The 14818-nt window shown below is 45.9% G+C and overlaps 1 protein-coding gene across 1 annotated transcript; it reads left to right on the top strand.

Annotated features, from left to right (window-relative positions):
* On the top strand, window positions 1-8712 carry HPX (hemopexin). Its single transcript, XM_043580513.1, has 10 exons — window positions 1-136; window positions 284-348; window positions 446-517; window positions 694-815; window positions 2460-2613; window positions 3288-3500; window positions 3749-3880; window positions 7859-7989; window positions 8070-8232; window positions 8371-8712. The coding sequence occupies exons 1-10, from the start codon at window positions 54-56 to the stop codon at window positions 8628-8630; spliced, it is 1395 nt and encodes a 464-aa protein (XP_043436448.1). The 5' UTR covers window positions 1-53; the 3' UTR covers window positions 8631-8712.
* Window positions 8713-14818: the final 6106 nt, after the last annotated feature.

Raw genomic sequence — 14818 nt, 5'->3', positions numbered from 1 at the left:
CTCTATATAGGGGGCTCATCCAGGTGCCCAGAGCTATCCTGTGGCATCTCAGCATGGCTCGTGCACTGGGAGTACCAGTTGCACTGGGGTTGTTGGGCCTGTGCTGGTCTCTGACCTTTGCCCACCCTCTTCCTCCGTGAGTAAAGCTGGGGTTGGGGAAGGACTGGGGACTGGGCTAAAGTGGGATAGGGCCAGTTTTTAGGGCCCTGCAAGTTTGAAGACAGGAGCTAAAGGAGAGGGATTTGGCCCAGTGGATCCAGACAACTATCTGTCTTGTCTCTAGGGATGGTACCCCTGGGAACGGAGCTGAAGGTGGGAGTGGGGCCAGAGTGAATCCAGATGTGACAGGTGAGGCCCCAACTCCCTGAATCTGTCTGTCTGTCTGTGTCTCTGCATTGTATTACCTGACTGGTCTTTTACTTGTATCTCCCCACCTCCATCCCAGAACCCTGTTCGGATGGCTGGAGCTTTGATGCTACCACCCTGGATGAACATGGGGCCATGCTCTTTTTTAAAGGTAGGAGGGGCTGGGTTTGGGGCATTTGGGACTTCAGACTTGGTCCCATTCACTGAGGGTGTATCTGTCTGTGGAAGATCTCAGAAATTATCTGAGGGTATCACACACAGCTTCTCTGTAACTATCTCAGTAGGCCAAATGTTTGTTCTGGGTCCCTCAGAGTGTGTGTTTTTCAGGGGAGTTCGTGTGGAAGAGTCACAAATGGGTCCGGGAGTTAATCTCAGAGAGGTGGAAGAATTTCACCAGCCCTGTGGATGCTGCATTCCGCCGTGGTCACAACAGTGTCTTCCTGATCAAGGTACTTCTGGGCCAAGGTCAGGGCTGGGCCGGGAAGGGCTGGAATGGACATTATAGAGCCTCCCATAGGTGGCCCTAGCATGGACTCCTCACCTGTAGGTTCCAGATTTCCTCCCCCTGTGCCTTATTTTCCTGAAGAAGCTCAAGCCAAGGGAGTGTATGTGCATGTGGGCCTGGCAGGCACAGCATCCAGGGGCTATTCTTCAGGCCCAATCTTTATACAGACTTCTCTGCTACTCCTGAGGCTTTTTTCCATCCTTTCCTTCCTGGTAATTTCTTCCCTTGATTTCCATGACTCTGAATCAAGTACTCTTTGTATGGTGGCCAGGCTGTTCACAACAATGGCATCTGACTAGGGTGTGAGTGGAAGATGAAATCAAGTCTTCTGTGCTCACCAAGTCCCATGCCCTGGCCCAGGCTATGTCTGCTCAGAGGAAGGGTCGCCTTCTCCTAATTTGCATAAGGTGCTGTGTGCTTGGGGCAGCCCTCGCTGCCAGCTTGATTTCCCCTCCTGCCTCTTTCTTGCTCTTTTGAAGCTCCTTATCCTCAGCCAGTCCCTGTATGTTCCTTGGAGATCTGTCCCAGATATACCCTCCCTGGGTGATCTCAACCATTGCTACAGCTCTGAGGACTCTCTGTGTTGTGGACACCAGATCTGGATATCTCCCAGAGCTCCAGACATCTCGTTCCTATTTCCTGCAGACATCTTCAACTTAGATGTTCTGTAGCACCTCAAATTCAATATCTCCCAAACTGAACTTAGTATCTTTCTCACAAACCTACCCTTCCTGCTGTGTCCCCTGTTTCACTAAGTGGTACCACACTGTGCCAATTCCTACAAGTCAGGTACACATGGGGCTCAAGTTCTGGCCTTTGGTTATCTTTCCAAGCTTTTCTCCTCCCCCACCACATTCACTGTGTGCCAGCTACATGAGACCACATGTAGTTGTTTGTGCAGGCTTTGTGCCGGCTGCTCCCTCTGCTCCCTCTGCTCCCTCTGCTGGTAACACCCTTTCCACACTTGTCCACCTGAAAAATTCCTACTCAGGCCTAAATGCTTCCTCCTCTGTGAAGGCTTCCAGGAATTCTCTAAGTAAGCTTAAACACTCTGCCTATATTCCCAATGCACTTCACATGTTTCCACTTTGGTGGCTGCATGGCTAGGATTGTAGGATCCATTCTGCTTTTCTACAGTGAACTCTTTGAAAGCAGAGACAATCTTGTTATCCTTTTATCCTCAGTGCCTTTCACAATATCTGGCATATGGTAGTCATTTAGCAACTGTTTCTTGAGTGAATGGATGAATACATAGATAAACAAATGAATGTATGAATGGATGGATGACTGCAGGATGACTATGTGTGGATGTGTTTGCCAAGACTAATGGTGTTACAGATAAGTGTGCCATGGGAGTCTCTGGTTGTACACAGCCAGATGTGTGCATGTGTTATAGCAACAGTGGTGGGATTTGCACAAACTAGTATTTGTGCAAGGGGTCAGCACATTGTTATCCACAGGTGGATCAAAAGTGTGTAGGCCTACAGGAGGACATTGTATAGATGCAATATACCAAAGATGTTGTGTGTAAATGCAGAATGGCAGCATGTGGAGGTGCACAGCTAAAAATAGAGTGATTTATATGCAGGGGGACAAAGTCTGGGTGTACCCTCCGGAGAAGAAAGAGAAAGGATATCCTAAGTTGCTCCAAGAAGAGTTTCCTGGAATTCCATCCCCAGTGGATGCAGCTGTGGAATGTCACCGTGGGGAATGCCAAGATGAGGGTGTCCTCTTCTTCCAAGGTCAGTCGAGGCAGGAATAAGAGAGACTGGAGTAATGGTTGGTGGTGATTGAGGTAACACAGGGATGGTAGAGCCACCATATGGCTTCCCAAGGAAGGGAAGAAATAGAGATGCCAGTTATGATCTAGAGGTCAAATAGGGAAAGGAGAGGAAGTCATCCTGGGTGAGGCAATGGTGCAATTTTGCTAAAAGTTCTTCACTGTTCCCCATGACCCTTAGGATAAATCTGTATTCCTTAGTCTTACATATAAGGTTCTCCATGAGCAAGTTCCTACTGACCCTCCAGCCTCGACACTCATCATGCCCTTACCTTGAATATGAAACTCCAGAGACACTATGCTGTTCCCTATACACTCAATTTGCTTCATGCTTCAGACTTTCCTTTCTCTGGAGTTCCTTTTCCTCCTATTCTGTGCCTTGTAACTCCTGCTTCAGGTATTAATTTAAATATCACCTTCTCTGGAAAGTTTTCCCTGTCTCTCCTCACCGTACTTGCTGAGCCAATCATGTGCATTTTCCTGTTGAATTTTATTGTATGATCATTCTCAACTGTTTCCCTGCGGGCTGTGAGCTTCACATAGCCAGGATCATATCTGGCCCAGCTTGGGCCCAGTGCAAGTGTAAGGGAGGGTGTAGCCTGGCCCACTGAATGCTTGTTGATTGATTGGACAAAGGTAACCACACATGGTTCTGGGACTTGACTACGGGAGCGACAAAGGAGCGTTCCTGGCCGGCTGTTGGGAACTGCTCCTCTGCCCTGCGATGGCTCAGCCGCTACTACTGCTTCCGGGGTAACCAATTCCTGCGCTTCAACCCCGTCACGGGAGAGGTGCTTCCAAAGTACCCTCTGGATGTTCGAGACTACTTCATACCCTGCCCTGGCAGAGGTGAGAAAGCCCTAGTCCCTGAAACCTACTGGAATTCATCTACCTCCCCTGAGTTTTCATACCCCAGCTCCTGCCTAAACTCTCTGGTATAGTACTTTGGCTCTTGCCCTAGCCCCATCTCCATGCTGGATCTTCCCAGTTGTCCTCCTGTGGGAGAAGCCTACATTCCTTGCCATCTCTTCCACCTCAGACTGCATTCTGACCTCTGACCTCCCTCTGTGTTCCCCCTCACCTATTTCTCTTCCCAGGCCATGGACACAGGAATGGGACAGGCCATGGGAATGGTACCCACCCTGGCCATAGGGATGTGCGCTGTGGCCCAGATCTAGTCTTATCTGCACTGCTGACTGACAACCATGGTGCCACGTATGCCTTTAGTGGTGAGAGATACCCCTAATTCCCCCATCTCTGCCCTCCATTCCTCCCATCTCTTTCGCATGTATCTCCCATCTCTGATGTACTTCCTCCACTTTCATCACTGCATCCCTTATTTGTCCCCTTGGACCCCATCCTTAGCATACTCAGCATGCAATTTTTTTATCCCTCATCTCTTCTGATGCATATTGTTCAACCTTGTCTCTCATTGCCCAGGCCTCTAACTTCATATACCTGTCTGCTTCCCAGTACCCTCTACTCTCAGGTCTGTGCCCTCTGTGGGTCCATATAACTCCTTATATTATATTCCCTTTGCTTTTGCACATCTTGCCAGGTCCTCTAGCTCCCCCTAAGTATATCCTTAGGAGTTCCATCTTTTTCCAAGTTCTTGTTCTTAGTTCAGGCCTCTGGGCACAGCATTACCTGGGGATGAGGTGTTCCTGTTGCTGAGAACCTGCAACATGTTTTGGGTCCCTTAGACCTTCACTAGCCTGAGGAGGTTTCTTCTTTTAGTGACTGGGGAGACACCTCTCTCCAGACCTGTGGCATTAATTGGTAAAGGCCATGTAATGATACCTAGGGATATTCTGGGTTTAGTGAGGCACAAAGTGATGAGTCTTGATCCACACTTGAGGATAGCTCCAAGAGAAGGAGTAAAGCAACCATGTTACATTCAGCCCAAGATAAATGTATGATCAGGTACAAATGTAAAATAGTGGTGAGAACACAGAATGGTGAAAATCCTGTTTTGCTCTTAAACCCTGGACAAATCTGATCAGACATGACTAGAAAGCTATACTGAAAAAGACACAGTCATGAGGAGAGTATATCTCCACAACAGAAACGCATGCTATAATGAGAACATTTATCCATGATGAAACACACACCTGTAGTGAAAATAGACACTTATACTGTAAATACATGCCCATGGTAAGAACACATAACTATCAGACCATGAAGCTATGGTGAAAGCATAGGATCACCAGGAGAACACACAGAAAAAGTGAGACAGAGATAAAGGAAAGGAGGTAGAGATCATTGAGAAATCAGGGCCATAGGGACCACATGGGGATGTAGAGAGAATACCCAGCCATGGAGAGATTATAGAACCTCCAGGCCATGTGGCCCTGAATAGAATTTAGCTGTACTCCCAAATCAAAAGTATTAGATATGTTCCCTAGTTGATGACAGAGTACCAGCTATGGAGAGAATACCATTATGTTAAAAATCCCCAGCTGAAGTGAGAATTCAATATCTTGGTGAAAACACTCATGTGACTCAGCTACTTAGCATAGGGCTGGTCCTCTCTTCTCTCCGATATATCTTTCTTTCTCTGCGTCATAGCTTCTTACCTATTCTTCCCGCCTTTTCACAATGTTGGCTTGCACGAGGACCATCATGCCCTCTTCCTTCTCTCTATTCATGATCTTTTAGCCTCAGATCCAACTGGAAACTGCCTCACTTACTCTTTTTCCTACTTGGGTCGCCAGAGAGCAAATCTGACCCAGCCCATATTTTTATTCCAGACCACATTGAAGTGATTGCTGGTCAGTGTGTGCATTGGCTAGTGATGGAAAAGGGGCTCATCACTTATTTCCTCTGTACAAAGAGCACCACAGCCCATTCTCAAAATAGGGGCCACGAGCAGGGTAGTTTCATAAGGAGGTGAAGGTGGATACGGAGTCTCCATGACATACCCAGTAAACAACTATAAAGAGAACTTGTGGTAGAGTGGGTAGAGTGAGAACATCAGCTATTTATTCAACAAATAATGATTGAGCACCTGAGAGGCACTGGGCATTGTTCTAGACACTGGGATACAGTAGCCAACATAGCAGATGAGACACATGCCTTCATAGAGCTTGACTAAGGAAGACAGGTCAATAAGAAAGAAAAAGAAAAGAATAATTTAGGTAGTTGTGAAGTGTTCTGGGAACATCAGACTGGTTCTTATTCTCAAATACCATTTGGTATGGATTTAAAAATTGTTGATGTTTTTAAATATGAAATTGAAAATGTTAGGTGTCAAAAAAAGCTGCAAAGAAATTAGGACAGGATAATGAGATAGAGGTGAGGAAAATGAGGGTCCCCTTCTTTGAAGAAATGCTTTTGAGCTGAGATGTCAGTGATACAAAGGCATTAGGTACATAAAGCACTGGAGGAAAAACATTTTAGGGAAGGTAGACAGCAGATACATTGATGAATCAGGAAAAGAGGCCAGTGAGGCTAAGGAACAGTGAAGGAGGAGGTGAGTGGTTTGAAAAGAGGGAAGCAGGGGCCAGATTAAATAGGCCTGGTAAGGATTTTCAACTGTGAAAGAAAGCCAGGAGGGGGCCTTGAGCATGACTGTGATATGTTCTCACTTATTTTTTGAAGATCATCCTGGAGTACCCAAGTCATTAAAGATATAATTGTATAAGCAGGGAATCCAGCTAGTACTTCTTGCAGTTGTCCGGATTAGACACAACAACAGCTTGGACTAGGATAATAGCAGAAGTGGTGAGGAGTCATCATAATATATTTTGGAGGTTGAGCCAACAGCATTTTTAAAAAAAGTTTATTTATTTTTGAGAGACAGAGAGCGCTCATGAGAGAAAGGGAGGGGCAGAGAGAGAGGAAGAGAAAGGATCCCATGCAGGCCCTGTGCTGTCAACACAGAGCCCAGTGAGGGGCTCAAAGTCACAAACTGTGAGATCATGATGTGAGCCAAAATCAAGAGTCAGATACTTAACTGACTGAACCACCTAGGCACCCCTCGAGCTGACAGCATTAACCAATGGATTGAATATTGGTTGGAGTGGGGAAGGGAAAAGAGAGGTTTCAAGAAATGACTTAGCTTTTGGGGCCTGGGCAACTAGGTGACCGGTAGTTCCTTTTCCTAAAATTGGGAAAGACTAGGGAAAGAGTAGGGGTGTGTGTGCGTGTGTGTGTGTATGTGCATGTGTGTGTGTGTGTGTGTGCATGCACACACACATATGTGTATGTATTTGGCAGGGGGCAGAAATCAGTTTGCATAGGGTAGGCTTTTGGTGCCTAATGGACCCACATGGACATGTTGGGTAGGCAGTTTAGTTTAAGCCTCATGCTCAAAGGAGAGGTCCATGAAAGCTGAAGAAGACAGATCAAAAGTCATCAGCATAAAGATGGTATTTAAAGCCCTGGACTGGGTGAAATCACCAAGGCAGTGAGTGTAGGTAGTGACAAGGCCCAAACTAGAGGATTCCAATATAAGATACCAGGCTAAAGAGAAGAATAGTCAAAAAAAATTTAGAAGAACACTGGAAGAGGCTGGTATCACAGGAGCCAAGATCCAAAAAAAGATCTTTCAAGAAGGGAGTCGTGAGCAGTCAAATGCTGCTGAGAGGCGGAGCAGGATGGAGACAGAATCGACGATTAGATTTGGCAAGTTGGAGGACACTGACGACCTTGAAAAGTACAGTTTCAATAGAGGAGGACATAAGTGTAAGTGAAGTGGGGTAAGGAAGGAAAGATAAATGGGAACTTAGACAATTCCTTTAATAAGTTGTTATGAAATGGGGAGAAGAAAATGAGGATGCTGGTCTGGCTACTCCCTCATTCTCCTGTCACCTCAAGGGATTAGAGAACACCACCAGAATGAGAACACTCAGTGGGAGTGTGCTGTGGTGCTTCCCTTTCAACTTCTGGTCACTGTGTCTCATCTGTAGTACTTTTGTACATGGATGTCTGAGATGTGTAGGGAGCATCCACCAACCTTCTTGGGACTTTGGCCACTGTTCTCCATGCTTGTCCTTCTGTCAGGCCCCCAGTGACTCCAGCTCCAATCAGGTCACCATGCCCAACTTTGCTGAAGTCCTGCTCTAGCTCCTCTCACCTGGCCTCTTCACTCTTGGCCTCTGGATGTTCTCTCCTCCTTCTCAGGACCTATTCCTGTACCTGTTACTTGCCTGTTCACTGCCTGGCATTTTACTACCAGCACTAAAGATACCTCTGATACCCCACAGGGTCCCACTACTGGCGTCTGGACACCAGCCGGGATGGGTGGCACAGCTGGCCCATTGTCCATCAGTGGCCCCAGGGACCTTCAACAGTGGATGCTGCCTTTTCCTGGGATGATAAACTTTACCTGATCCAGGTATGTGTTGGGAGAGAAGCTTTAAATGGTGACTGGGAGAATATCCAGCTCTATGCTGATTAATGTCCTTTTTCCTCCAGGGCACTCAGATATACATCTTCTTGACTAAAGGAGGCTATACTCTAGTAGATGGTTATCCAAAGAGGCTGGAAAAGGAATTTGGGAGCCCTCATGGGATCAACCTTGAGGCTGTAGATGCAGCCTTTACTTGTCCTGGGTCTTCTCGGCTCCACATTATGGCAGGTGAGGGGCATCTGGATACTAAAGGGTGACTTATTCTGCTATATCTCCATGGCATAGATCCCCATCAGGGCATAAGAAGGGCAAGATCAGGATCCACATGATGTGTAAGCCATGTTATGTCTGATGCCTTCTTCCCAGGACGGAAGCTGTGGTGGCTGGACCTGGAGTTAGGAGCCCAAGCCGCATGGACGGAGCTTCCTTGGCCCCATGAGAAGGTTGATGGGGCCCTGTGTGTGGAAAAGTCCCTTGGCCCCAACTCATGTTCTGCCAACGGCCCTGGCTTGTACCTCATCCATGGCCCCAATTTGTACTGCTACAGTGATGTGGAGAAACTGAACACAGCCAAGACCCTACCCCAGCCCCTGAGAGTGGACAGCCTCCTGGGCTGCAGTCATTGAGAGGAGGGCTCTTGACATGAGTCTGGCATAGCCCCTTCTGCCTATTTTCTTTACAATAAAGCCAGAGTGCTTCTTTGCTGGACTCAAGGGGCCCTGGTTGTGGAACAATCTCACTTCTTCCTTTGAATTAAGAAGCTAATGACATCTCTTTGGAGGCTCTCAAGTTCAAATGAGGCTGTGGGAAGCAAGGGAGGGGAGGGCTGAGGGACAAATCCTGGAATTAGATCCAGACTCCAGACCATGGCCTTTTCTGGTTTAAGGCCAACCCCTCCTGACCTGGGGGCCCCTTGTTTTGTGGGAATTTGGTGGCTAGAACAGCAGACTGACAAGCTCCAACTGCCATACAGGGCTTTGCACTGGGAGGCCAGGTCATAGAGTGGTTCTTGATATGCACCAGTCAGTCCTACTGGACCAGGAGACTGCCTAAGGTTCCTTCACCAGCTTCAGTGGCTGGGAGGGAGAGAAGGAGATGAACCTGGGCCTCTTAGATCAGGATGGATCCAGGACTTGAGGTTGGCTGGGGCTGGGAACAGAGGTTAGGGGTGAGGCACCAGAGCTGTGGGGTCCACTCCCAAGAAGAATCTTGAGCTTTCTCCTTCATCCCTGATGATGTCTGGATGATTATCCTTATAGGGCTGGCTGCCCTTCCTTCAGTCTGAGGGGTAAGGATAAGGCCAGAGTCTCAGGTCTGGGCCTCATTCAGTTGATGTACTACATCTAGGGCCATCACTGTATCATACTAGAGAGCTTGGAGGTGTCTAAACAGTTATCCAGCAATTCTGGTACTCAAGGTTAACTTTCTCCTCTCTGAGGAGGAAATCTAAGTCTCTTTATTCTCTTCTCCCACCTGCTCTGTCACTTGGAAGCCTCTAGCTTGTTTCCAAGGAACTCACAGAAAAGATCCTACTCATGCTTCTTTCATCCACTTACCTCCTATGTGCAGAGCAGTGTGTCAGTCAACGAATTACACAGTCCTTGCCCTCAATAATCTCCAACTCTATATCACGGTCAAGAGGGGACCCCAGACAAGGCATTAGACAAATGCAATAAAGTGAGATAGAGATTAAGGTGGAAGACTGTATATACAAAGGAGAGTGGAGCCAGGAATGCCTGGGATGAAGGGGTTAGGAAAGCCTTTACACATAACACTTAATCTGAGTTTCAAAAGAGGAGTAGAACGTATGGAATCCCTTTAGCAAATATATATTCACTGCCTACTATGCAGTACCATTCCAGGAGCATTATAGGCAGGAGGGAACACAAGCAAAGAAAAGCCAGAGCAGAAGAAATAGCCAGGATTGGGAACCACAGTAATTCAGGGGAGCTAGATGAAGGACTGGTGGGAGATGAGGTTGGAGAAGGAGGCAGGGGCTTCTGAGTTCATGCCAGGCTAAGAAGCTAAGATTTTGTCTGTCTTCGGGGGCAATGAAGACCTACTGAGGGATTTTAGACATGGGTATGGAGTGTTGAGGTTTACATTTTAGAGAGATCACTGTGACTGGGTGAAAGGAGGCCACAATGGATGTGAGATCACTGAGGAGACTGGTGCTGTTACTAGATGGTAAATCACATAGACCTGGACACTGGGTGGTAATGGAGATGAAGAGAAGTAGGTCGATCAAGAAGTATTTAGAAGACAGTCTATAGGGCTTGCTAAAATATTGGATAGAAGGCTGAGGGGGAAGTGAGAAATCTCACCTCCAAACTGCTCTGTGGCCCTTTTTCCCCACTCATAATTGCACCTCTCCTTCCCAAACTTCTCATGGCACCCTCTTGAATTCACCCAATGGTTAATAAGCTTCTCTATATTCTCTATACACTCCATAGTTAATACACTTCTCTATCTCTTTACCTCCAGCTTTAACTGAGATCGGGCTCTGCTCCAGGGTCCCCCCTCCTTTCCCTATAGCTGTCCCAATAGATGGGCAACAATATCAGTATTAGTATGACTCCCATACACATGTGTACCATTTCTCTTCCTCTTTAAAAAAAAAGTTTATTTTGAGAGAGAAAGAAAGAGGGTATGTGCATGCATGCACGAGAGTTGGGAAGGGGAAAGGAGAGAGACAGAGGGAATCCTAAGCAGGCTCCATGCTGTCAGTACAGAGCCTGATACGGGGCTGGATCTCATGAACCATGAGATCATGGCCTGAGCTGAAATCAAGACTTGGATGCTTAACTGACTGAACCACCGAGGTGCCCCTCTTTCTTTTTCTTTCTTTCTTTCTTTCTTTCTTTCTTTCTTTCTTTCTTTCTTTCTTTCTTTCTTTCTTTCTTTCTTCTTTCCTTCCTCCCTCCCTCCCTCCCTTCCTTTTCTTTCTCTCTTTCTTTCTTGTTTAATATTTATTTATTTTGAGAGAGAGAGAGGGAGAGAGACCGAGAAAGGAGGGGGAGGGGCAGACAGAGGGAGACATAGAATCCAAAGCAGGCTCCAGGCTCTGAGCTGTTAGCACAGAGCCCAACGTGGGGCTCGAACTCACGAACTGTAAGATCATGACCTGAGCCAAAGTCAGACACTTAACCGACTGAGCCACCCAGGTATCCCTCTTCCTCTTTCTATGCAGGTTAAATTCCTAAATTCCATCTTTGACATCATGCAAGTGAGCCATACCTCTCTTTTTTTTTTCTTTTTATGTTTGTTTATTTATATTGAGAAAGAAAGATAGAGAGTGAGCAGGGGAGGGGCAGAGAGAGAGGGAGAATCCTAAGCAGGCTCTGCACCATCAGCTTGGAGCCTGACATGGGGCTTGATCCCTCAAACCACAAGATCATGCCCTGAGCCAAAACCAAGAATCCGACGCTCAACTGACTGAACCACCCAGCTGCCCCAAGCCATACCATTCTTTTTTTTTTTTTAATGTTTATTTATTTTTGAGAGAGAGAGAGAGAGAGAGAGAGAGAGAGAGAGACTGTGAGTGGGGGAGGGGCAGAGAGCGAGGGAGACAGAATCTGAAGCAGACTCCAGGCTCTGAGCTGTCAGCACAGAGCCTGATGTGGGGTTCTAACCCACGAACTGTAAGATCATGACCTGAGCCGAAGTCGGACGACTAACCAACTGCACCACCCTTGTGCCCCCATACCATTCTTATGGCCATCATCTACCAACCTGCTATGTCCTCTCAGTTGGTGAAGCCATCCAATTAGTATGACCAAACTCTGACCCTACTCATTATTCACAATTGCTCTTCCTGTGAAAAAATGCCTTAAGTTCCACCATCCCACTTGTGACCACAACCTCTTATCCTTATGTTTCTGACTCCTGCACAACTACATTCTCCTTCTCCACCTCCTTGATTTTATAGAGATGTTTGATCCCTTAATTATCTCCCAGTCCTCCATCCCCTCAAAGCCATTCTTTCCTTACCCTAGGTGAACATCAAGATTGATCACCTGAACAACTTACTTAACAATACTTTTATTTCTCTGTCCCCTCTAATTTCTACTTAATCTAGCTATAAAAAAAGAAAATAAAAAGAAAAGAAATACAAAAACCAATGTTAGGTCAGAAAAAGAGTGAGAACTTTAGAATCAGTCATGTCTGAATTCCAATCCTAGCTAGGCCACTTACTAACTCTGTATATTTGAGAAATTTAGCCTCTCTGAGTTTTGTGAGTGGTGTATGTGTGTGTACATGCATGTGTGTATGCAAAAAAGGAATGCATATTGTATTGATGGCTGTTCAATAAAAATACAGAAATCACTCCAGATATAACAAGTAGAGGAGGATTTAAAGCAAAGAATTTGTTACAAAGTTCTAAGGGAGGGGGGCGGCCGGCTGGCTTGGTCAGTAGAACATGTGACTCTTGACCTTAGGGTCATGAGTTGAAGCCCCACATCGGGTGCTGAGCGTATACTTAACAACAACAACAACAACAACGTAATGGAGATCTGCAGAAGCACAAAAAGGAAAACAGAGTTATTCAGAGACCAGGAAATTACCATTCACCTTGGTTTAGAGGGGGAAAAGGGAGAAAAGTTATTGCCCAAGAACCAAGGAGCTGGAATGTACACATCTACATGAGTGGATCAAGGAGCTGGAGCCTACAAATCTGCACTAGCTGCTGATGCGCCTGGAGTTTGCACTGCTGTTGCTACTGGAATCACCTCTGCTTTTGCTGGGCAGGAACCACTGCTGCTGATGTTGCCAGAGGCACCTCTCCCTTCCCCCTACTCTCCTCATGCTACAAAGGCATCTGAGAAATGTGGCTTTCAGATTTCCAGCCCGGTTAGTACAGAGGAGGCTACAGAAGAGTGGGTGTGGGGATGAGTACCAATAGGCAACATCTGCCACATATATTCATCATATATGAGTTGGGTGATAAAACCTAACTCAAATTAGTATTAATTAAGCACAAAGGAAATTTACTGACTTACGGGACTTTAGGCAGAGGTAAATATAGGTATTAAATTGATGTTGTCAGGCATCTGTCTCACTCCACCCCTTAGGTCTGCCTTGAGTTGGCTTTGTTCTCGGGCAGGCTCATCCTTCCCTGTGGCAAGATGTCTACCAGGTTTGCCTTCTATGAACACCTCTTGCCCAACAGTTGCAGGAAGCTACTCATATTCCATCATGTACCCATTTCTGAATTGATCACTTTGACCTGACTCTAGGTTACGGATCCAGCACTGACATGGATATGGGACTGAGATGATTCCCGTCTGAACCACATAGAGTGGGGTGGGGATGGATCTTCAGAGAAAACTGATGTGCTGTTACCAATAAGAAGGGGGTGGGTGCCGTGCAGATAACAACAATGACAACAACATGTTCACGACAGGGTAATACCTTATAAGGTTTTTCTTGTTCTTCATCCAAACGTATTGCTTCCTCAGATAAAGATTTTGACAATATTGATATCACCAGGTGCAAAATCCCTCAACCTCTTGCCTGCTCCACTTTATTAATTACCCTACCTATACCCTTGTCTTCATTCCTATCCATTCAGCCCATAAAGTTAAGGTGTCTAATTCTCCATGAACTCTTGATCTTACCTCCTCTTTTTGCCTCCAGGATCTCCCTCCATCTCTCATCATCTTTTTTCTTTCCTTTTTTTTAAAGTGAGAGAGAGAGAGAGAGAGAGAGAGAGAGAGAGAGAGAGAGAGAGAAAGTTGGGGAGGGACAGAGAGAGAGGGAAGGAGAGAGAATCCCAAATAGGCTCCGTGCTGTCAGCGCAGAGCATGATTAGGGGCTCAAACTCACCAACTGTGAGATCATGACCTGAGCAAAAGTAGGATGCTTAAATGACTGAGCCACCCAGGTGCCCCTCATCATCTTTTTTATTTTCAAATTCATCTTCTCCACTGGTATCTTTTTGTAATTTATACCCATGTTCAAGTCTCTACCATCTTAAAAAGACAAAACCAGAATCTTTAACTTCACATATCACTTTTCAGCTGTCTATTCCTTCTTCCAAATTTCTCGAAAGGGGGGGGGTCTGCACTTATTTATTCTACTTCCTTATTTTCATTTGTTCAATGTTCTTGCATTGTGGCTTCTGCCCTCATTTTCTGCTGACACAGATCATATCATGAGGATCCAGGCCTTCAATGTTGCCAAATTCAAAGGATACTTTTTTATTGGAAATCTTTGCTGCATTCAGTGCTGTTGACCACTTCTTCCTCCTTGAAAGTCTTTCCTCCCTTGGATTTCTTCCATGACATTACTCTTTGCTGATTGTTCTCTTACTGTGTCTTATCAGTTTTCTTCTTAGCCTTCTTTTCCTCTGCTGGCTCCCCAAATGCTGGTGGTACTCCTAGACTTCACCTCAGTCCTTTTCTCTTCTCACCCTATATCCTCTTCCCAGGAATATACTAAAATAGTTCTGTTCAAGAAGGGCATTAAGCAAGTCCTTGCTAGGCCTAGCATCTGACTTATGAATGCCACTCCATATAATATTTGGAAATATTTTACTCCTTATAGATTTTTCAAATGATAACAACCACCCAGAAGAGGGTTTATTGAATAAACTACAAGAAAAATTGCAATATCAAAGCAATACTTATATACAGTGGTATAAACGGCTGCCTTTGCATCATTAAGTGTCTTTGCTGCTAATAGAGATGAAAGATCTATTCTTCCATATAGGTGATACAGATGCCAACTGCCTGGTAATGTTAAATGGCTGGTTTATTAATCAAAAAAGCGTAAAGCCAGTATTCTTGGTATGTGACTTTGGATAGATTTGCTT

Source organism: Prionailurus bengalensis, chromosome D1, assembly GCF_016509475.1.
Source record: "Prionailurus bengalensis isolate Pbe53 chromosome D1, Fcat_Pben_1.1_paternal_pri, whole genome shotgun sequence".
Lineage (NCBI taxonomy): Eukaryota > Metazoa > Chordata > Mammalia > Carnivora > Felidae > Prionailurus > Prionailurus bengalensis.
Note: the sequence above shows the minus strand (reverse complement) of the source record. Positions and strands in the feature narration are given on the sequence as shown.